Source organism: Blastomyces dermatitidis, assembly GCF_000003525.1.
Source record: "Blastomyces dermatitidis ER-3 genomic scaffold supercont1.5, whole genome shotgun sequence".
Classification (NCBI taxonomy): Eukaryota; Fungi; Ascomycota; class Eurotiomycetes; order Onygenales; family Ajellomycetaceae; genus Blastomyces; species Blastomyces dermatitidis.
Window position 1 is genome coordinate 4,707,434 of NW_025544778.1, and position 21,052 is coordinate 4,728,485.

At 29.3% G+C, this 21,052-nt stretch overlaps 1 protein-coding gene across 1 annotated transcript; it reads left to right on the top strand.

Moving 5' to 3' along the window:
- Window positions 1-14,013: 14,013 nt before the first annotated feature.
- Window positions 14,014-14,474, top strand: BDCG_17140 (uncharacterized protein; the record flags this gene model as incomplete). The annotated part of the gene is made up of 1 exon (XM_045426292.1): window positions 14,014-14,474. Exon 1 carries the CDS (start codon window positions 14,058-14,060, stop codon window positions 14,472-14,474), a length of 417 nt encoding a protein of 138 aa, XP_045281295.1. The 5' UTR covers window positions 14,014-14,057.
- Window positions 14,475-21,052: the final 6,578 nt, after the last annotated feature.

Genomic DNA, 21,052 nt, shown 5'->3' on the forward strand with positions numbered 1-21,052 from the left:
AGAAAACTGAGAAGAATAATGCTCATACTTCTATTGATAGAAAAGTGAAGAAAAAAATGCAAAAGAAGAAAAACTTTCAAATCTTCAGAAATAGAAGACTTATTCTCAAAGTCTCAAATCAGAACAACTTGCAAAGAAACAAGCTAAACTTAAATCTTATTTTCAGAATCAGAAATGAAATTAATCAGCAGTTCTTTTCTCAGTTAATGACTGATATTGAAGTTCAAAAATCAGTTATAGCTTCAAATGAGTCATTCTTCTTTGAAAACTCTATCATTCTGACTACAATGTCTGAATTCAGTGCAGAATTCCTTATTCAGAATGAGAATCTCTGAAAATCAGCAGTAGAATCTTTGTTAAACATAAAAATTCTATCTGAGAGAGATGAAAAGTGAGATAAATTCATTCTTTATGATATTTCAGTTGAAATTTTTGACTGTGAAGAAGAAATACTACTTCTCAAAAATGAATTAGAAGAATACAACTGTATTCAACTGAGAAAAGAGCCTGTATGACTAAATTCAATTGAGTTCAGACAAAGCAGAAGAAATGCCTCTGTTCTAGTATATACAAAGACACTTGAACAGTCAAAGATCTCTGAAGTAAGAGTGACAGATTTGAAAATGAGAGTTCATGAATACAAAGACTCAAGAATGAATCTCAAAGCTCAAACACAGTGTTCAAACTGTCAAAGATATGAACACTTTGCAATCTTCTGTTTCAGAGACTCAAAATATGCATTCTGTGCCAGAGATCACAAAACTAGTGAGCATAAATGTGAAATATACTCAAAAAGAGATGAAATATATCAACACACTCTGCTTAAATGCTCTAACTGTAAAGAAAAACATGCATCTAGCTCAAAAGAATGTATGTTTGCTTCAAGAACTCAAAAGAACTGAAGAAAAGATGAAGCTCAAAGCAAATCTAAAACTGAAGAAAATAGTCAAGTCAGTAAACTCACAACTGCAAGCTTAAAAAGAAGAAACTCTCAACTATTTAAATCTTCAAACTCTAATTCTTCAGCTAAATGTAAACAGAATTTGAATCCTCAAACTTCTGTTAAGATTAGAGAATTGAGAAATGACTCTGATAATAAACTAGATATAATACAAGCAGTTGAGATTTCTACTTTTCAGAATAGTTATAATCTACTATCTGATGATAGTGATTAGATTCTACTCTACTCTCTTTTAGTATAAATATACAATAAAAACAATAAAAAAAGTTTAAAAACTCTTCAAAAATCACATTTATTCAAAATAATGTGAATAGAAACTTAAATTGTATTTATTCTTGTCTTCAAATTGCATTTGAACAAAAAGTTGATTTTATACTGCTTCAGAAGCTGAATTTTGATGCTGAGCAAAAATATGTTATTTCTTATTCAAGCTACTACTGCTTTTTACCTCAAAAGTCTGAGATAAAGTTAAGAGTAGTGATCTATGAAAGAAAGAGATTAAGATATTAATTTAATCTAAGATTTAATATCATGTCTGACCCTGATATTCTGGTGAGTAATATTATAGATAAAGAGAATGAGTTTAATACTATACAGCTTATAAATATCTATAATGAAAAGTTATTGAAGAAAAATAATAATATCTGAACAATTGATAGAGAATTTCTGAACATAACTTCATTAAGAAACTCTATAATTGCAGGAGATTTCAATGCACATCATTTCTGATGAAATTCAGAATGTAAAAGAGCAGTAAGAGCTGATAATCTGATTGAATGAATCTTTGAGCATTCAATAGATTTAGTTAACAAGTCTGATCAACAAACATTCTTTAGAAAAGACATGAAACAGAAATCTATTATAGATCTAATCTTCATATCACAAAATCTAATAGAAAAAAGACTTGTAAACTGATTTATTAATTCAAATGAGATATCAGAATCAGGTCATGAGATTATTCAATTTAATATTGAACTGAGTGAGAAATAAATGAGTGAAAATCCTCTTCTCTCTAATCAGTTTAACTTTGAAAAAGCTGACTGAAAGGCAGTTGAAGAAAGTATAAAACTGTTAAAATCTGAAAGACAGAGTAAGCTGTATTGAAATCCTGGTCAAGATATCTCAAATGATAATCACTTGATTATTCAAAATACATATTTCTACTTAAAGAATGAATATTTTGAGCTCTTTTTCAATCTCTTGAAAAATGGATATCATTCTGAATGCTGGAGAGAAGTCACTGGAGTGATTCTTGCAAAACCTAATAGAAAAACTTCAATTTCTAAGTCATATAGAGTAATATCTCTATTGAACTGTTTAGGAAAGGTTTTAGAAAAGATAATAGCTACTTAACTATCTTTTATAAGCTCTATAGATGATTCTCTTTTATTCAGTGAATAAATGAGAGGTAGAAAACAGTGTTCTGCAATTGACACTGTTCTCTCAGTTGTTCATGATATTCAAATAGCAAAGCATGAGGGTCTGGTCTCAACTGCAGTTTTTATTGATATAAAGAGAGCATTTGATCATGTTTCAAAGTCAAAGTTAATTCAGACATTGAAGATATTAAAACTGCCACTTTCTCTAATAAAATGAGTTAACTGTTTTATGTCTAAAAGAATTATACAACTCTTCTTTGATGAAATGAAACAAGACAAGACTGAGATAAAAATAGGAGTATCACAGGAATCTTCAATCTCACTCATTTTATTTGCAATATACACTGCATATCTATTCAAAAATAGAAATATGAGAATAGTGTGATCTCTGAGTTATGTGAATGATATTGATCTAGTCTACAGCTCAAAAACTATCAAAGAGAATTTGAAAGTAATTGAAGAAGCTGCAAAGGAAATCTTTGTTAGAGCAGATATCAATCAAATTCAATTTGATATGAATAAAACTGAGTTAATTCATTTCTTTTCTAGACTCAATGAGAAAGAACTATCTCTAACTCTTTTAAATAGAGAGATTAAACCCAGTGTAAATATCAAATAATTAGGAGTATGGTTAAACTCCAAGTTGAATTTTAAATATCACATTCAACAAAGAACTGTCAAGGCAGAAAGACTATTGAACAACATAATCAGACTATCAAATACAGAGAGAGGTCTATTCTTCCAGGCTATGAGACAGTTATATATAGCCTGTATTACATCAGTAGCTGATTATGAAGTTCAAGTTTGATGAAATAATCAAGGGAATTTCACTGAACTCTTTCAAAGTCTGCAAAATAGAGCCTTGAGAAGAATTCTGAGAGCATTCAAATCATCTTCTATTAAAGCAATGGAAATCAAAGCTTCAATTCCTTCTCCTGCTATTAGATTTGAAAAGGCCTGTATGAACTATACTCTGAGAGTTGTAAAGATGAGCTCAAATCATATAATCAGAGAAAGAGTCTCTTCTTCATTTTCATCAATTAACTCTGGAAATGAACTGGATTGAAATAGATTTCTTGATTGAAATGAAAATAATTCTTCAAAGAAAATGCCTTCTCAACTGTACAAACTATGCTCTCTGATTAAAAATCAATTTTCTTCTTTAAATGTTGAAAAAGTTGATCATGAGAAGTTATCTCTCTGGAGAGAAAAGCTTGAATCTCTTATAGACTTACAAATAAGTGAACTATCAAAAGAGAAAGAATATGAACAGCATTTGAAGAGAATTTCTACAATTAATATAAAAGACTCTATTCTGATTTATTCAGATGGCTTAAAAAATGAGAACTTGAATAGATTAGACACAGGCATTGCTTATACTGAAGATAATATTAATTTTATCTCAGATTTCTGAAATCTAGGCTCTGAATGTGAAGTCTTTGATGCTGAACTATTTGCAATAGTGAAAGCTTTCAAACTCATTGAAATAAAATCTCATAAAAGAGAAAATTGTTTGAAAGAGGTATGAATATTCTCTGATAGTCAAGCTGCTTTAAAAAGACTTAGAAATAGTCAGATTCATAATAATTAAATGAATCTTGAACTGATCTTAAACTCTGTTTTGAAAATTCAAAAGAGAAGAACATCAAAGCTGATAATTCATCTGCAATGAGTTTCTGCTCACATGAATATTCATGGCAATGAATTGGCTGATTCAGCTGCAAAAAAGAGTGCAGAATTAAGCAGATCTATTCAAAAAATTGTGTCCTGGTCTTTTATAAAGAGAAAAATAAAAGAATCTTGTTTAGACAAGTGAAATGAAAGCTGGCAGAAATAAAAGAAGAGTATACATTATTCAAGATTTGAAACAAAACTCAAGTGGAAATCTTGTTCAATTAAATGTAAAAAGAAAATATTCTCATCTATAATACAGCTGAAACTAGAACATGACTATTTCAAATCTTATATACAAAGATTTGATGATAGATTTGACTCAATAGAATGCTCATTCTGCAATACAAATGAGAATTCTGAGCATATTGTAATGCACTGTGTATTATACAATAGTCTCAGAGCCAGATTGAAAGAGAAGTATGATCTAAATCAATTAAATATGAGATTCTTATTCTCAACTGAGACAGGAATTAAATACTTAATAGACTTTCTATCAGAAACTCAAGCAGCTATAAGAAAATGACTAAATTCAGAATTATCTGAATATGAAGAGGAGGAAATTAATCAGATATAGTCTGTTAAAACAGCTATACACTCTCTTTTAATAATTTGTTTTGTTATAGTCTCTCTTTACTTTATCTTTTTCTTTATCTTTTTCTTTCAATTTCTTTCTATCTATTTATTTAATGTGTCTATCTTTGAGACTGTGTTCTTTTTCTCTTTTCTTTTGTCATGATATTGTCAAATGGTTTCAAAGTATCAAAAGATGTTAAAACACTGCAATTTGTAAACAGTTTTTGTATTCTGGGCTGGAATTTTCTGATTTTGCATATCTGAAATTGATTAATGTATAATAGTTAACTTTACAGACATAGAAAAAACCCTGAGAACTAAAGTTCTCAGGTAGATGTCATAGTCTCTGACTGCATACATCTATAATTGAAGAATAATAATAATAATAATAATATCTCAAATGAAATGCTTGAGAATAGAGTGAAGCTCATTACATCTATTATTCTAGTAAGTGTTAAAGATAATATTTCAAAGAGAAAGTCTTCTGAGTATTCAAAACCTTGATGAAATGAGAATATCACATCTAAAAGGAAACAATTGACTACTGCTAGAAGAGATTGAAAGAATGATATAATTTCTGATAAAGAGTTCAAAGCTGTCAGAAATGAATATTTTTCAGATATTAAAAAAGTTAAAACAGACTGCTGGAATAAATTTCTTGAAGAAGCATAAGAAAAAGAAGTTTTTAAAGCTTTTAACTATACTAAAACAAGAAGTGTAGCAAAACTTTCAATCTTAGAATATGAGTTTCAGAATGAATCATAGACAGCAAACTCTTTTGAGAAAAAATGTTAAGCTTTTATAAGAACTCTCTTTCAATACTCATCAGATTCAGATTCAGAGGAAGAGAATATGTCACTTTTTAACTATATTGATGAAAATGACTGAGAATGGCCTGATCTTACTCAAGATGAATTAGAGTCAGCTATTTTCTCAAGTTCAGTTAAGACTGCTGCAGAGTCTGATTCAATTAATCACTTGATTATTTAAAATACATACTTTTACTTAAAGAATGAATATTTTGAGCTCTTTTTCAATCTCTTGAAAAATGAATATCATTCTGAATGCTGAAGAGAAGTCACTGAAGTGATTCTTGTAAAACCTAATAGAAAAACTTCAATTCTCAAGTTATATAGAGTAATATCTCTATTGAACTGTCTAGAAAAGGTTTTAGAAAAGATAATAGCTACTCAACTATCTTTTATAAGCTCTGTCAGTAATTCTCTTTTATTCAGTGAATAAATGAGAGATAGAAAACAGTGTTCTGTAATTAACACTGTTCTCTCAGTTATTCATGATATTCAAATAGCAAAGCATGAAGATCTGATCTCAACTGTAGTTTTTATTGATATAAAAGAAGCATTTGATCATGTTTCAAAGTCAAAGTTAATTCAGACATTGAAGATGTTAAAACTGTCACTTTCTCTAATAAAATGAGTTAACTGTTTTATGTCTAAAAGAATTATATAACTTTTCTTTGATGGAATGAAACAAGACAAGACTGAGATAAAAATAGAAGTATTATAAGAATCTTCAATCTCACTCATTTTATTTGCAATATACACTGCATATCTATTCAAGAATAGAAATATGAGAATAGTGAGATCTCTAAGTTATATGAATGATATTAATCTAGTCTACAGCTCAAAAACTATTAAAGAGAATTTGAAAGTGATTGAAGAAGCTGCAAAGGAAATCTTTGTTAGAGCAGATATCAATTAAATTCAATTTAATATGAATAAAACTGAGTTAATTCATTTCTTTTCTAGATTCAATGAGAAAGAACTATCTCTAACTCTTTTAAATAGAGAGATTAAACCCAGTGTAAATATCAAATGATTAGAAGTATGATTAAACTCCAAGTTGAATTTTAAATATCACATTCAACAAAGAACTGTCAAGATAGAAAGACTATTGAACAACATAATCAGATCATCAAATACAGAGAGAGGTCTATTCTTCCAGGCTATGAGACAGTTATATATAGCCTGTATTACATCAGTAGCTGATTATGAAGTTTAAGTTTGATGAAATAATTAAGAGAATTTCACTGAACTCTTTCAAAGTCTGTAAAACAGAGTCTTGAGAAGAATTCTGAGAGCATTTAAATCATCTTCTATTAAAGTAATGAAAATTGAAGCTTCAATTCCATCTTCTACTATTCAATTTGAAAAGGCCTGTATGAACTATACTCTGAGAGTTATAAAGATGAGCTCAAATTATATAATCAGAGAAAGAGTCTCTTCTTCATTTTCATCAGTTATTATTATTATTATTATTCTTCAATTATAGATGTATACAGTCAGAGACTATGACATCTACCTGAGAACTTTTAGTTCTCAGGGTTTTTCCTATGTCTGTAAAGTTAACTATTATACATTCATCAATTTCAGATATGCAAAATCAGAAAATTCCAGCTCAGAATACAAAAACTGTTTACAAATTGCAGTGTTTTAACATCTTTTGATACTTTGAAATCATTTGACAATATCATGACAAAGGAAAAGAGAAAAAGAACACAGTCTCAAAGATAGACACATTAAATAGATAGTATATAAAGAAATTGAAAGAAAAAGAAAAAGAAAAAGATAAAGTAAAGAGAGACTATAACAAAATAAATTATTAAAAGAGAGTGTATAGCTGTTTTAATAGATTATATCTGATTAATTTCCTTCTCTTCATATTCAGATAATTCTGAATTTAGTCATTTTCTTATAGCTGCTTGAGTTTCTGATAGAAAGTCTATTAAGTATTTAATTCCTGTCTCAGTTGAGAATAAGAATCTCATATTTAATTGATTTAGATCATACTTCTCTTTCAATCTAGCTCTGAGACTATTGTATAATGCACAGTGCATTACAATATACTCAGAATTCTCATTTGTATTGCAGAATAAGCATTCTATTGAGTCAAATCTATCATCAAATCTTTGTATATAAGATTTGAAATAGCCATGTTCTAGTTTCAGCTGTATTATAGATGAGAATATTTTCTTTTTACATTTAATTGAACAAGATTTTCACTTGAGTTTTGTTTCAAATCTTGAATAATGTATACTCTTCTTTTGTTTCTGCCAGCTTTCATTTCACTTGTCTAAACAAGATTCTTTTATTTTTCTCTTTATAAAAGATCAGGATATAATTTTTTGAATAGATCTGCTTAATTCTGTACTCTTTTTTGCAGCTGAATCAGTCAATTCATTGTCATGAATATTCATATGAGCAGGAACTCAGTGCAGATGAATTATCAGCTTTGATATTCTTCTCTTTTGAATTTTCAAAACAGAGTTTAAAATCAGTTCAAGATTCATTTGATCATTATGAATCTGACTATTTCTAAGTCTTTTTAAAGCAGCTTGACTATTAGAGAATATTCATATCTCTTTCAAACAATTTTCTCTTTTATGAGATTTTATTTCAATGAGTTTGAAAGCTTTCACTATTACAAATAGTTCAGCATCAAAGACTTCATATTCACAGCCTAGATTTCAAAAATCTGAGATAAAATTGATATTATCTTCAGTATAAGCAATGCCTGTATCTAATCTATTCAAGTTCTCATTTTTTAAGTCATCTGAATAAATCAGAATAGAGTCTTTTATATTGATTGTAGAAATTCTCTTCAAATGCTGTTTATATTCTTTCTCTTTTGATAGTTCACTTATTTGTAAGTCTATAAGAGATTCAAGCTTTTCTCTTCAGAGTGATAACTTCTCATGATCAACTTTTTCAACATTTAAAGAAGAAAATTGATTTTTAATCAGAGAGCATAGTCTGTACAGTTGAGAAGGCATTTTCTTTGAAGAATTATTTTCATTTTAATCAAGAAATCTATTTCAATCCAGTTCATTTTCAGAGTTAATTGATGAAAATGAAGAAGAGACTCTTTCTCTGATTATATAATTTGAGCTCATCTTTACAACTCTCAGAGTATAGTTCATACAGGCCTTTTCAAATCTAATAGCAGAAGAAGAAATTGAAGCTTCAATTTTCATTGCTTTAATAGAAGATGATTTGAATGCTTTCAGAATTCTTCTCAAGGCTCTGTTTTACAGACTTTGAAAGAGTTCAGTGAAATTCTCTTAATTATTCTATTAAACTTGAACTTCATAATCAGCTACTGATGTAATACAGACTATATATAACTGTCTCATAGCCTGGAAGAATAGACCTCTCTCTGTATTTGATAGTCTGATTATGTTATTCAATAGTCTTTCTGCCTTGACAGTTCTTTGTTAAATATGATATTTAAAATTCAACTTGAAGTTTAATCATACTTCTAATCATTTGACATTTACACTGGGTTTAATCTCTCTATTTAAAAGAGTTAGAGATAGTTCTTTCTCATTGAATCTAGAAAAGAAATGAATTAACTCAGTTTTATTTCTATTAAATTGAATTTAATTGATATCTGCTCTAACAAAGATTTCCTTTACAGCTTCTTCAATTACTTTTAAATTCTCTTTGATAGTTTTTGAGCTGTAGACTAGATCAATATCATTCACATAACTCAGAGATTGCACTATTCTCATATTTCTATTTTTGAATACATATACAGTGTATATTGTAAATAAAATAGATAAGATTAAAGATCTCTGTGATACTTCTATTTTTATCTCAGTCTTATCTTGTTTCATTTCATCAAAGAAGAGTTGTATAATTCTTTTAGATATAAAACAGTTAACTCATTTTATTAGAGAAAGTAGCAGTTTTAATATCTTCAATATCTGAATTAACTTTGACTTTGAAACATGATTAAATGCTTCTTTTATATCAATAAAAACTGCAGTTGAGACCAGACTCTCATGCTTTGCTATTTAAATATTATAAACAACTGAGAGAACAGTGTCAATTGCAGAACACTGTTTTCTATCTCTCATTTATTCACTGAATAAAAGAGAATCATCTATAGAGCTTATAAAAGATAGTTGAGTAGCTATTATCTTTTCTAAAACCTTTTCTAGACAGTTTAATAGAGATATTACTCTATATAACTTAGAAATTGAAGTTTTTCTATTAAATTTTATAAGAATCACTTCAGTGACTTCTCTCCAGCATTCAGAATGATATTCATTTTTTAAGAGATTGAAAAAGAGCTCAAAATATTCATTCTTTAAGTAGAAATATGTATTTTGAATAATTAAGTGATTAATTGAATCAGGACCTGCAGCAGTTTTAACAGAACTTGAGAAGATAACTGACTCTAATTCATCTTGTGTAAGATTAGGTCATTTCCAGTCATTTTTATCAATGTAGTTGAGAAGGAATATATTCTCTTTCTCTGAATCTGAATCTGAATCTGATGAGTTCTGAAAGAGAATTCTCATAAAAGCTTGACATTTTTTCTCAAAAGAGTTTGCTGTATATGATTCATTCTGAAACTCATATTCTAAGGCTGGAAGTTTTGCTACACTTCTTGTTTTAGTATAGTTAAAAGCTTTAAAAACTTTCTTCTCTTGTGCTTCTTCAAGAAATTTATTTCAGCAGTCTGTTTTAGCTCTTTTAATATCTGAAAAATATTCATTTCTGACAGCTTTGAACTCTTTATCAGATATTACATCATTCTTTCAATCTCTTCTAGCAGTAGCTAATTCTTTCCTTTTAGATGAGATATTCTCATTTCATCAAGATTTTGAATACTCAGAAGATTTTCTTTTTAAAATATTATCTCTAACACTTGTTAGAATAATAGATGTAATAAGCTTCACTCTATTCTTAAGTATTTCATTTAAGATATCTTGATCAGAATTTCAATATAACTCATTCTGTCTTTCAGATTTTAACAGTTTTATACTTTCTTTAACTGCTTTTCAATCAGCTTTTTCAAAGTTATACTGATTAGAGAGAAGAGGATTTTCACTCATTTATTTTTCACTCAGTTCAATATTAAATTGAATAATCTCATGATCTGATTCTGATGTCTCATTTAAATTAATAAATCAGTTTACAAGTCTTCTTTTGATTAGATTTTATAACATGAAGATTAGATCTATAATAGACTTCTGTTTCATATCTTTTCTAAAGAATGTTTGTTGATCAGACTTATTAATCAAATCTATTGAATGCTCAAAGATTCATTCAATCAGATTATCAGCTCTCACTGCTCTCTTATATTCTGAATTTCATCAGAGATAATGTGTATTGAAATCTTCTACAATTATAGAGTTTCTTGATGAAGTTATATTCAGAAATCCTCTATTAATTATTCAGATATTGTTATTTTTCTTCAATAACTTTTCATTATAGATATTTATGAGCTGTATAGTATCAAACTCATTTTCTTTATCTATAATATCACTCATCAGAATATCAGAGTCAGATATGATATCAAATCTTAGATTAAATTAATATCTTGATCTCTTTCTTTCATAGATCACTACTCTTGACATTATCTCAGACTTTTGAGATAGAAAGCAGTAGTAGCTTGAATGAGAAATAATGTAATTTTGCTCAGCATCAAAATTCAGTTCCTGAAGTAGTACAAAATCAACTTTTTATTCAAATGTAATTTGAAGATAAGAATAAATACAATTTGAGTTTCTATTCACATTATTTTGAATAAATGTGATTTTTGAAGAGTTTTTAAACTTTTTTTGTTATTTTTGTTGTATATTCATACTAAAAGAGAGTAGAGATAGAGTAGAATCTAGTCACTATTATCAGATAGTAGATTATAGCTATTTTGAAAAGTAGGGATCTCAACTGCTTGTATTATATCTAGTTTATCATCAGAGTCATTTCTCAATTCTCTAATCTTAACAGAAGTTTGAGGATTCAAATTCTGTTTACATTTAGCTAGAGAATTGAAGTTTGAAGATTTTGATAGTTGAGAGTTTCTTCTTTTTAAGCTTGCAGTTGTAAGTCTACTGGCTTGACTCTTCTCTTCAGTTCTAAATTGACTTTGAGCTTCATCTTTTCTTCAGTTCTTTTGAGTTCTAGAAGTAAACATACATTCTTTTGAACTAGATGTATGTTTTTCTTTGCAATTAGAGCACTTAAGCAGAGTGTGTTGACATATTTCATCTCTTTTTAAACATGTTTTATATTTATGCTCACTAGTTTTGTGATCTCTGGCACAGAATGCACATTTTGAGTCTCTAAAACATGAGATTGCAAAGTGTTCATATCTTTGACAGTTTGAACACTGTGTTTGAGCTTTGAGATTCATTCTTGAGTCTTTGTATTCATAAACTCTCATTTTCAAATCTACTACTCTTACTTCAGAGATCTTTGACTGTTCAAATGTTTTTATATATACTAGAACAGAGGCATTTCTTCTGCTTTGTCTGAACTTAATTGAATTTAGTTATACAGGCTTCTTTCTCAGTTGAATAGAGTTGTATTCTTTCAATTCATTTTTGAGAAGTAGTATTCCTTCTTCACAGTCAAAAATTTCAACTGAAATATTATGAAGAATGAATTTGTCTCAATTTTCATCTCTTTTAGATAGAATTGTTATGTTTAGCAAAGATTCTACTGCTGACTTTCAGAGATTCTCATTCTGAATAAGGAATTCAGCACTGAATTCAGGCATTATAGTCAGAATAATGAAGTTTTCAAAGAATGATAGCTCAATTGAAGCTATAACTAGTTTTTGAACTTCAATATCAGTTATCAACTGAGAAAAGAACTGTTGATTAATTTCATTTCTGATTCTGAAAATAAGATTTGAGTTTAGTCTGTTTCTTTGCAGAATGTTCTGATTTGAGACTTTGAGAATAAGTCTTCTATTTCTGAAGATTTGAAAGTTTTTCTCTTTTTACATTTTCTTTTTCACTTTTCTATGAATAGAGGCATGAGCAGTATTCTTCTCAGTTTTCTCAGGATTTTGAGCAGATTTTAAGATAGCAGATTTAGAGACAGCAGATTCAGCTGCTTAAGTATATGTTTTTATCTGATTTAAAGAAGAAGAAGAAGTAGGAAAAAAGAATAAAGAAGAGCAAGATGAAGAGTCAGTGATTATACTGAAAATTTTCAATGTTTTTTGAACTGTGTTTGAGATTCTAAGTTTGAACTTGATCATCTTCTGTAGTTATCTAGTCTGAGTATGAAGAATTAACAGAACTTCTTCATTCATCTCACTCAGATACTGCTTTTCAAGAATCTTGCTTACTTTTTCAAGTTTCTGTATTTCAAGAACTTATTGTTTCTCTATTTCTTCTTTCTTTCTTCTCTTCAGAATTTCAATCTCAGAAATAGTATTTGAGAAAGCATCTTTTTTCACATTAACTGAGTATATTTTTGAACTCATTATTTTCACTCAATGAAAAGTTGATCAGACTGTTTCAATTGAGATATTTCTAAGTCTGTTTTCAATTGAAAAGTTGATCAGACTGTTTCAAAAGAAGAATAAAAGACTTTTGTGTATAAAATACCTGATTTTTTTCACACTAGTTCAGTAACTAGATTAGATTTTTGAAGAGAATCTAATAAACTAAAATTGATTTTTGAGATAAATTAATAAAATCTTTACAATCTCTTTCTTGGGATACAGTGAGGAAAAGTATGATATCAATTAATAATAAATCAGATGATATGACAGTTTTTGAGAGAAAAACTGATAAAAAATAAATCAATTTTTTACAGAGAAATTGATTAAAACTATTCAATTTTATTCTAAATCATTCAATTCTTCTCACACAACAAGTGTGCAACTCAAATCAGTTAATAAAGAGTGTAAAAAAGAATTAAGTATTAATGAAAGCTCTTCAGTCACTGAAAAAGTAATTCTTACTTAAAAGAATATGAAATTATAATAGAAAATAACTCTGTTTTTAATTCTTTGTAAGAATATTGTGTAAAACTCAGAGAAAAACATCTTACTTTTTCAAGAGAAGTAAAAAACTATTTCTAAGATCTTTTTTTTGCATTAACTGCTGCAGAAGAATGAGATAGAAACTGCTAAGATATACACTACTATATACTCTCTATCAAGACTTTCTCTCTTCAGAGTCTTGATATTATAGAGAATATAAGTCTGTTTCTATATAATAATATAAATATTGTCAGCAGAATGTAGAGGAACTGGTTATTTATATCTTAAAATAGAAGACTTTGTCAATGATTATATCAATATAGAGTTAATTCTCAAATTCAATAGAAATCTAGTGTTGCTGTTCTCAATTCCTTGCAGAATCTATTGAATATTGAGATATTAAAACTAGATTTAATATATCTCACTGTGCAGGGATCAAAGGCTCAGTCAGATCTTGAGATATACTGATTTTATAGTTGTTGATGTGCTGTTGACTTGTTGTTCACTGATTATGTATTGAATGCTGTTGCTGAGGTATCTTTTTGTATCATTCTGCCGGGAATGGGCCAGATTGAGAGGGGTAGTACACGGGTGAGACTTGGTGTTGAAGTCTAGATACACTGGCGACAGACCGTGGAGGTTGCACTTCAGAAGAGTCCATTGATTATGTGCTTGATATTATCACTGAGGTATCTTTTTGTATTTTTCTGCTGGGGATGGGCCAGATTGGGAAGGGCGGTACGAGGGTGAGACTTGGCGTTGGTGTTTTGGAACATCAAAGATGGACAGGGTTTTCGCGGAGGTCGCTCCTTGGATATCTCCACAACTACAGGTCGGGGATCTTCCAAAATCGAGAAGATTGGTGCATATGGCTAGGTCACTTCACCTTACAATTTGTATGGCACTCTGGCCCGGGGTTGTGGTGTGGTAGGGGAGAACGGGGGATAATCCCACACAGGAGTTTCGAACAACATCCGGTTCACGTTTGGCTGGATAACTCCACCACCACACAGGGTATGCGGTCGGCGATGGGGTCAGAATGCTGGTATGATCGAGGGCTTTTCGATGGATCTATCGGCGGGTTCTTATTCGAAAAATCGAGCGAGTTCGTGGTGGAGCGGTTGACTTTTTGATTTTCATCAGTTAACTCAGGAAATGAACTGAATTGAAATAGATTTCTTGATTGAAATGAGAATAATACTTTAAAGAAAATGCCCTCTCAACTGTATAGACTATGTTCACTTATTAAGAATTAATTTTCTTCATTAAATGTTGAGAAAATTGATCATGAGAAGATATCTCTCTGAAGAGAAAAGCTGAAATTTCTCATAGACTTACAAATAAGTGAACTATCTAAAGAGAGAGAATATAAACAGCATTTAAAGAAGATCTCTATAATTAATATAAAAGACTCTATTCTGATTTACTCAGATGACTCAAAAAATGAGAATTTAAATAGATTAGGCACAGACATTGCTTATACTGAAGATAATATCAATTTTATCTCAGATTTCTGAAATTTAGACTGTGAATCTGAAGTCTTTGATGCTGAACTATTTGTAATAGTGAAAGCTTTCAAACTCATTGAAATAAAATCTCATAAAAGAGGAAATGATTTGAAAGAGGCATGAATATTCTCTGATAGTCAAGCTGCTTTAAAAAGACTTAGAAATAGTCAGATTCATAATGATTAAATGAATCTTGAACTGATTTTAAACTCTGTTTTGAAAATTTAAAAGAGAAGAATATCAAAACTGATAATTCATCTACATTGAGTTCCTGCTCATATGAATATTCATGACAATGAATTGACTGATTCAGCTGTAAAAAAGAATTCAGAATTAAGCAGATCTATTCAAAAAACAGTGTTCTGATCTTTCATAAAGAGAAAGATAAAAGAATCTTGTTTAAATAAGTGAAATAAAAGCTAGCAGAAACAAAAGAAGAGTATACATTATTCAAGATTTGAGATAAAATCAAAGTGAAAATCTTGTTCAATTAAATGTAAAAAGAAAATATTCTCATCTATAATTCAGCTGAAACTAGGACATGATTATTTCAAATCTTATATACAAAGATTTGATGATAGATTTGATTCAACAGAGTGCTTATTCTGCAATGTGAATGAAAATTCTGAGTATATTATAATGTATTATGCATTATACAATAGTCTCAGAGTCAGATTAAAGAAAAAGTATGATTTAAATTAATTAAATATAAGGTTCTTATTCTCAACTGAGACAGGAATTAAATACTTAATAGACTTTCTATCAGAAACTAGAGCAGCTATAAGAAAATGACTGAATTCAGAAGTATCTGAATATGAAGAGATGAAAATTGACTAGATATAATCTGTTAAAACAGCTATACATTATCTTTTAATAATTTTGTTTTATTATAGTCTCTCTTTACTGTACTTATTTCCTTCTGTTCTTTTCTCTATCTATTTAATGTGTCTATCTTTGTCACGCTCCCGGCCGCGCCAAGGCTTCGTTGCGGTTTCACACGGCTCATCACTTTCATGCGGATGATTCCATCCTGTCTGAACTGGTTTTCAACCACTCTATGACATCATTCAGATATATCATAGAAAGATTCAATTGATGAATATAAGAACCTTACTTCTATACAAGATCAGCAGATTACTCTTTCTTGACAATAAGACACTGCTGAGGTATCACTTCAGCTATTCTCACTTGTGAAATGAGAGAAGAGTATTCACTCATTATCTATATAGAATAGCTAGATACTGGCTTCTTATCAAAGAAGTCAGCAATTCATTTTTCTTCTACTGAAATATATACAAGAGTTACTGTGTGTCTCATACAATCTTCTTAGTATACTAAGTATCATATCTGTGATATTCTCATAATAACTCTGTAGTCTATGAGCTCACTATTTAAGCAAGATAGTCAAGTCTACTTATACAGCTTCTCAAACAACTACTTCTATATAATATCACTGACTAGTCACTGCTTCTGTTTCATCATATTACAATTCAAATCACTCAATCTGATTATATGATTGAATCAGTCAAGCTCTAACAGACTGATATAATCTCATACACTCACACTGAGACTGACTTAACTTCATTCTCTGAGAAAAACACTACATCATTCTCTAGAGTGTATACATCTCTACTCTGACAGAAATCTGAGATTTCTGAACCTGCTGCACATTTTGACATGAGCTCTTCAATCATTCTGTCACTGCTGCGGCCTCTACACATCTACATCTATCATGAAGATAGAGAGATTAAGATCAGAGATTCACTGAGATATAAGAAAAACATCTTATCTGAATTTCACAGCTTTATCTGTACTCTTGAACAGAAATTTCACCTTAATCTGAGCCAGTATAATACTCATGAGATATAAGTAATATACACTGCTAACCTTCTTGAAGGCATCTCTGCAACTACTTGAGTCATCAAGAAGAGAGAGCTTGAGTGTATCAATACTGTTATAACTTAAGAAGAATTCAAGAACTTTCTACTGAATTAAATCAAAGATCACTGTAACTACAGCTTCACATTGATGCAGTGATTCAACTCATTACATTAATAAGATAATGAGAATTCTTCTGATTTCAATGCAAGATTTGAAGAATATTAAGAGAAATTGACTGATGATTTGAACTAATTAAAAACACAGCTTTATCTCACAAAGCTGACTCACAAGATGCAGACAATGATATTATAATATCAGAGTTTATCAATCAATCACACTGAGCTTGTCAACCTGACTTCTCAGATCTATTTGAATACTCAATTCTCTGAGAAGAAGATTAATAAGATCTCTTCTAAATAATTAATGACAGAATCTAAACAGCACTGTGACAGCTTCAGTGTGAAGAAAGTAAAGAAGAATTCTAAGTATTCTGATTCTTCACTCACTGTGAAGAAATATTAAAAAAGATTTAATAAAGATCTCTATTTTAACTGCAGAGCTGATGAACACTATGTCAGTGATTGTAAGAGACTGAAGAAGAAAAGAAACTGAGAAGACATCTTCTCAAAGTTAACTTCTCTTCTGACAAATATATTCATGAAAGACAATGAAGAGAAAGAAATGAAGAATTAACAATTCTCACATCTCTGAGTTCATGTTATAATCACAATGTATATCTTAAATAGAGAGATATCAGTGAGATGCCTACTTGACTCTGAAATAGATGTTAACTTCATATTCTATTTCTTTTCTTTAATAAAGAGTTGAAAGAAGATAGATCTGTCAGATCATGTGAAATTTACTGATGAAATAAAATATCACTGTTTTGACATAATTTAAGTGAAGTGTGTGATCACAGACTCAGAAGAAATCTTCAAGAAAAGCAGTCTGCTTCTTTATACAGTTAACATTATAGATGAGAACATTATTCTAGATCTTCTATAATTGAGAGAAAACAATTCTCTCATTGACTGAGTCACTCAGATATAACAGTACTGTCTCACTAATGAAGAGACAGTAATAGAGGAATCTGAAGAGTTTCATCAGAAGAATCTTAAGAAAAAGATTAAGTTAATATACTGTGTAGCAGATGATTGAAACTTGAAGATAGATGAAGAAGTCATCATTCTCACTATAAGATTAGCAGCAGTATCTGTTATTGAAGACAGATGTACATAACATCTCTTTACAGATTTTAAGAATGTCTTTTCAGAAAGAAAAGCAGCAAAGTTTTCTAATATCAAGGTATGATATAAGATTTGTCTTGAAGACAGTGTAATGATATTATACAGGTCTCTTTACAACTTGTCTGTAAAGAAATTGAATGTTCTGTGCAAATATCTTGAAGAAGTGCAATCAAAGAACTGAATATATTCATCAAAGAGTTCAGCAGAGATGTCTATACTCTTTATACTTAAGAAGAATGATAGACTATGTCTATGTGTAGACTACAGAGGTCTTAATAAGATGATAATTAAGAATTACTATTCATTATCATTGATTGATGAGATGATTAATTAATTATCTGAAGCAAAGATGTTCTCAAAGATTGATATACAGAATATCTATCATAGAATCAGAGTTAATGAAGATGATGTTTGAAAAATGACTTTTTGTATCAAGTACAGCAATTTTGAATATCTTGTTTTATCTTTTGATCTTTATAATACTTCAGTCATCTTTCAGATCTATATAAATGAGACACTGTGAGGTCTTGTTGATGTCTTCTGCATAGTATACTTAGATGACATTCTAATCTTCTCAAAAATAAAGAAAGAATATGATACTCATGTTCAAGAAGTGTTGAGTTGCTTGAGACAGTATTAACTCTATATAAACACTGAAAAATACTTATTCTACATACAGAAGATTGATTTCTTAGATTATATTATTGAGATAAATGGCATTTCAATGAACAGAAGCTGAGTCTCTGCTATTAAGAACTGGTCAGCGCTGCAGATGTATCATGAGATGTAGATATTTCTAGAATTTATAAATTTCTACAGATGATTCATCTATATATATTCACAGATTACTGTCTCTCTTACAGATCTGTTAAAGAGAAGTGTGAAAGATAGAAAAATAAAACTGTTTATTCTCACTCAAGACATCATGCAGGTGTTTGCAGAATTGAAACAAGCTTTCACAGATACTATAATACTGAATCACTTTAACTCTGACTTATTCAGTCAGTGTGAGACTGATGTATCTGAGAATAAGATCTGTGAAATCTTTTCACAGTTGATACTGAAGACCTTTCAACATTGAAAGAATCAGAAGATAATTATTTCTGAGAAAATAGATAATGAATTGTCTGTGAGAGAAGACTTTTTCATGAAGTCTATAAGACACTGTAAATGAAGATCAGTGATCTTCTTCTTCAAGAAGTTATCACTTATATAAAGAAGATATAATACTCATAATCAGAAGATGTTAGTAATTATTGAATTCTTTAAGATCTGATAACATTATCTTCAGAGTAGTAAGTACTCAGTGTAAGTTCTCACTGATTATGCAAATCTGTATTACTTCTTGACAACAAAGAGCTTGACAGAATGTTAAGTCAGATGAGTGAAGCTGCTTTCAGAGTATGATTTCTATATCTAATACTGTTCAGATTGACTTAATCTTATTAATACACTATCTAAACAGCCTGATTATAATATTGTTGATATGAAGAAGAATTCTATAAAAGAACCTCTGTTATCACTGCAGAAGAAGCTGACTGCAGAGGGTTAAAGTTCTCTGAAGCTCAGAAATAGCACTGAAGAGACAGCTGTATGATTCAGTATAGAAGATGAAAGAAAACCTGAGTCTCTGCAGAGAACTGACACTGAAGATTATAAGCTTCTTATATTATATCTTATAATCATTGAATTGATAAAGAATGAAATGATCTACAATCTTTCAATCTGACTACTTTTGAAATTCATTGATAAGTTATAGAAGAGAGATGTCTCTACTGCAGCTTGAATTCAGAAGTTAAAGAAGAAAGAATCTGATTTAAACTTGAAAGAGACAGACTCTGAGTGAGATAATACTGCTAAGAAATCAAGTTACTGATAACTAGAAGAATGTAAACTTCTACTGCTAAATAGTTCAGTCTTCATCTCTTATAGTAGAGTGATATGTCAGAAGTTATTGAGAATTCATTATAATAATCTTCATACAGAGCACTTTGAGTTAAAGAAGACTGAGAAGCTTCTAAAATATAAATACATTTAAGACAAGCTTTAAGCAGATATTAAAGAGTATATTGAAATTTGTAATATCTGTCAAAGAATAAAGATTCTGTAGTATAAGTAATACAGTGAGTTAATATCACTGCCTGTTCTAAAGAGCTTATAACAGAATCTATTAATAAATTTCATAGTTGATCTACTAAAGTTGACAAGAGTTAAAGAATATAACTCAATTTTAATTATTATTAACTGCTTTATAAAGATAATCAGATATATCTCTACTTATAAAAAGATTAAAGCCTCTGAATTGACTGACCTGTTTTTAAATATTATTATTCATGATCATGATGCTCTGAAATCATTGATAACAGATTGAGAATTTCTCTTCATCAGTAAATACTAATCAGCTTTTTACTATTATCTTATAATAAGATGTCTTCTCAGTACTGCATTTCATTCACAGACTGATGATCAGACTGAACATCAGAATCAGACACTAGAACAGTATTTTTAAGTATTCTATTTATATTATCAGAATGATTGACTTAAATATCTTCTAATCACTGAATTTATATATAACAATGTAAAGAATATAATCTTAAAGATATCTTCTTTCTATACTTATTATGAATATAATTCTTCATTACTCAGTGATGTCATGAATGACATTTCAAAGAGAGAAATAGACAGTCAGAATATTAAATAGATACAGAGAATAAAGTATCTCTCAATACTAGAAGTAAAAGCAAGATTGAAACTTTTAAATAAAATTTATAAGAAGATGATGAAAAGTATTCACTGTGCTCAGAAGTGATAGATGAAATACTATAATTGAAAACATCTTTCAATGAAGTTCTTGATAGAAGATTAAGTGCTACTTTCAGTAAAGAATATCAAGATAATGAGACTGTGTAAGAAGCTCAGTGAGTGATAACTAGAATCTTTTCTGATAATAAGAGTAATGAATAAGTAGACATATAAGTTGAAATTACTTACAGAATTGAAATCAATTTATTCTGTTTTTCACATTTTTTATTTAAAGCTCTATAAGTAATATCTCAGAGTGAAGCTGTCTCAGCT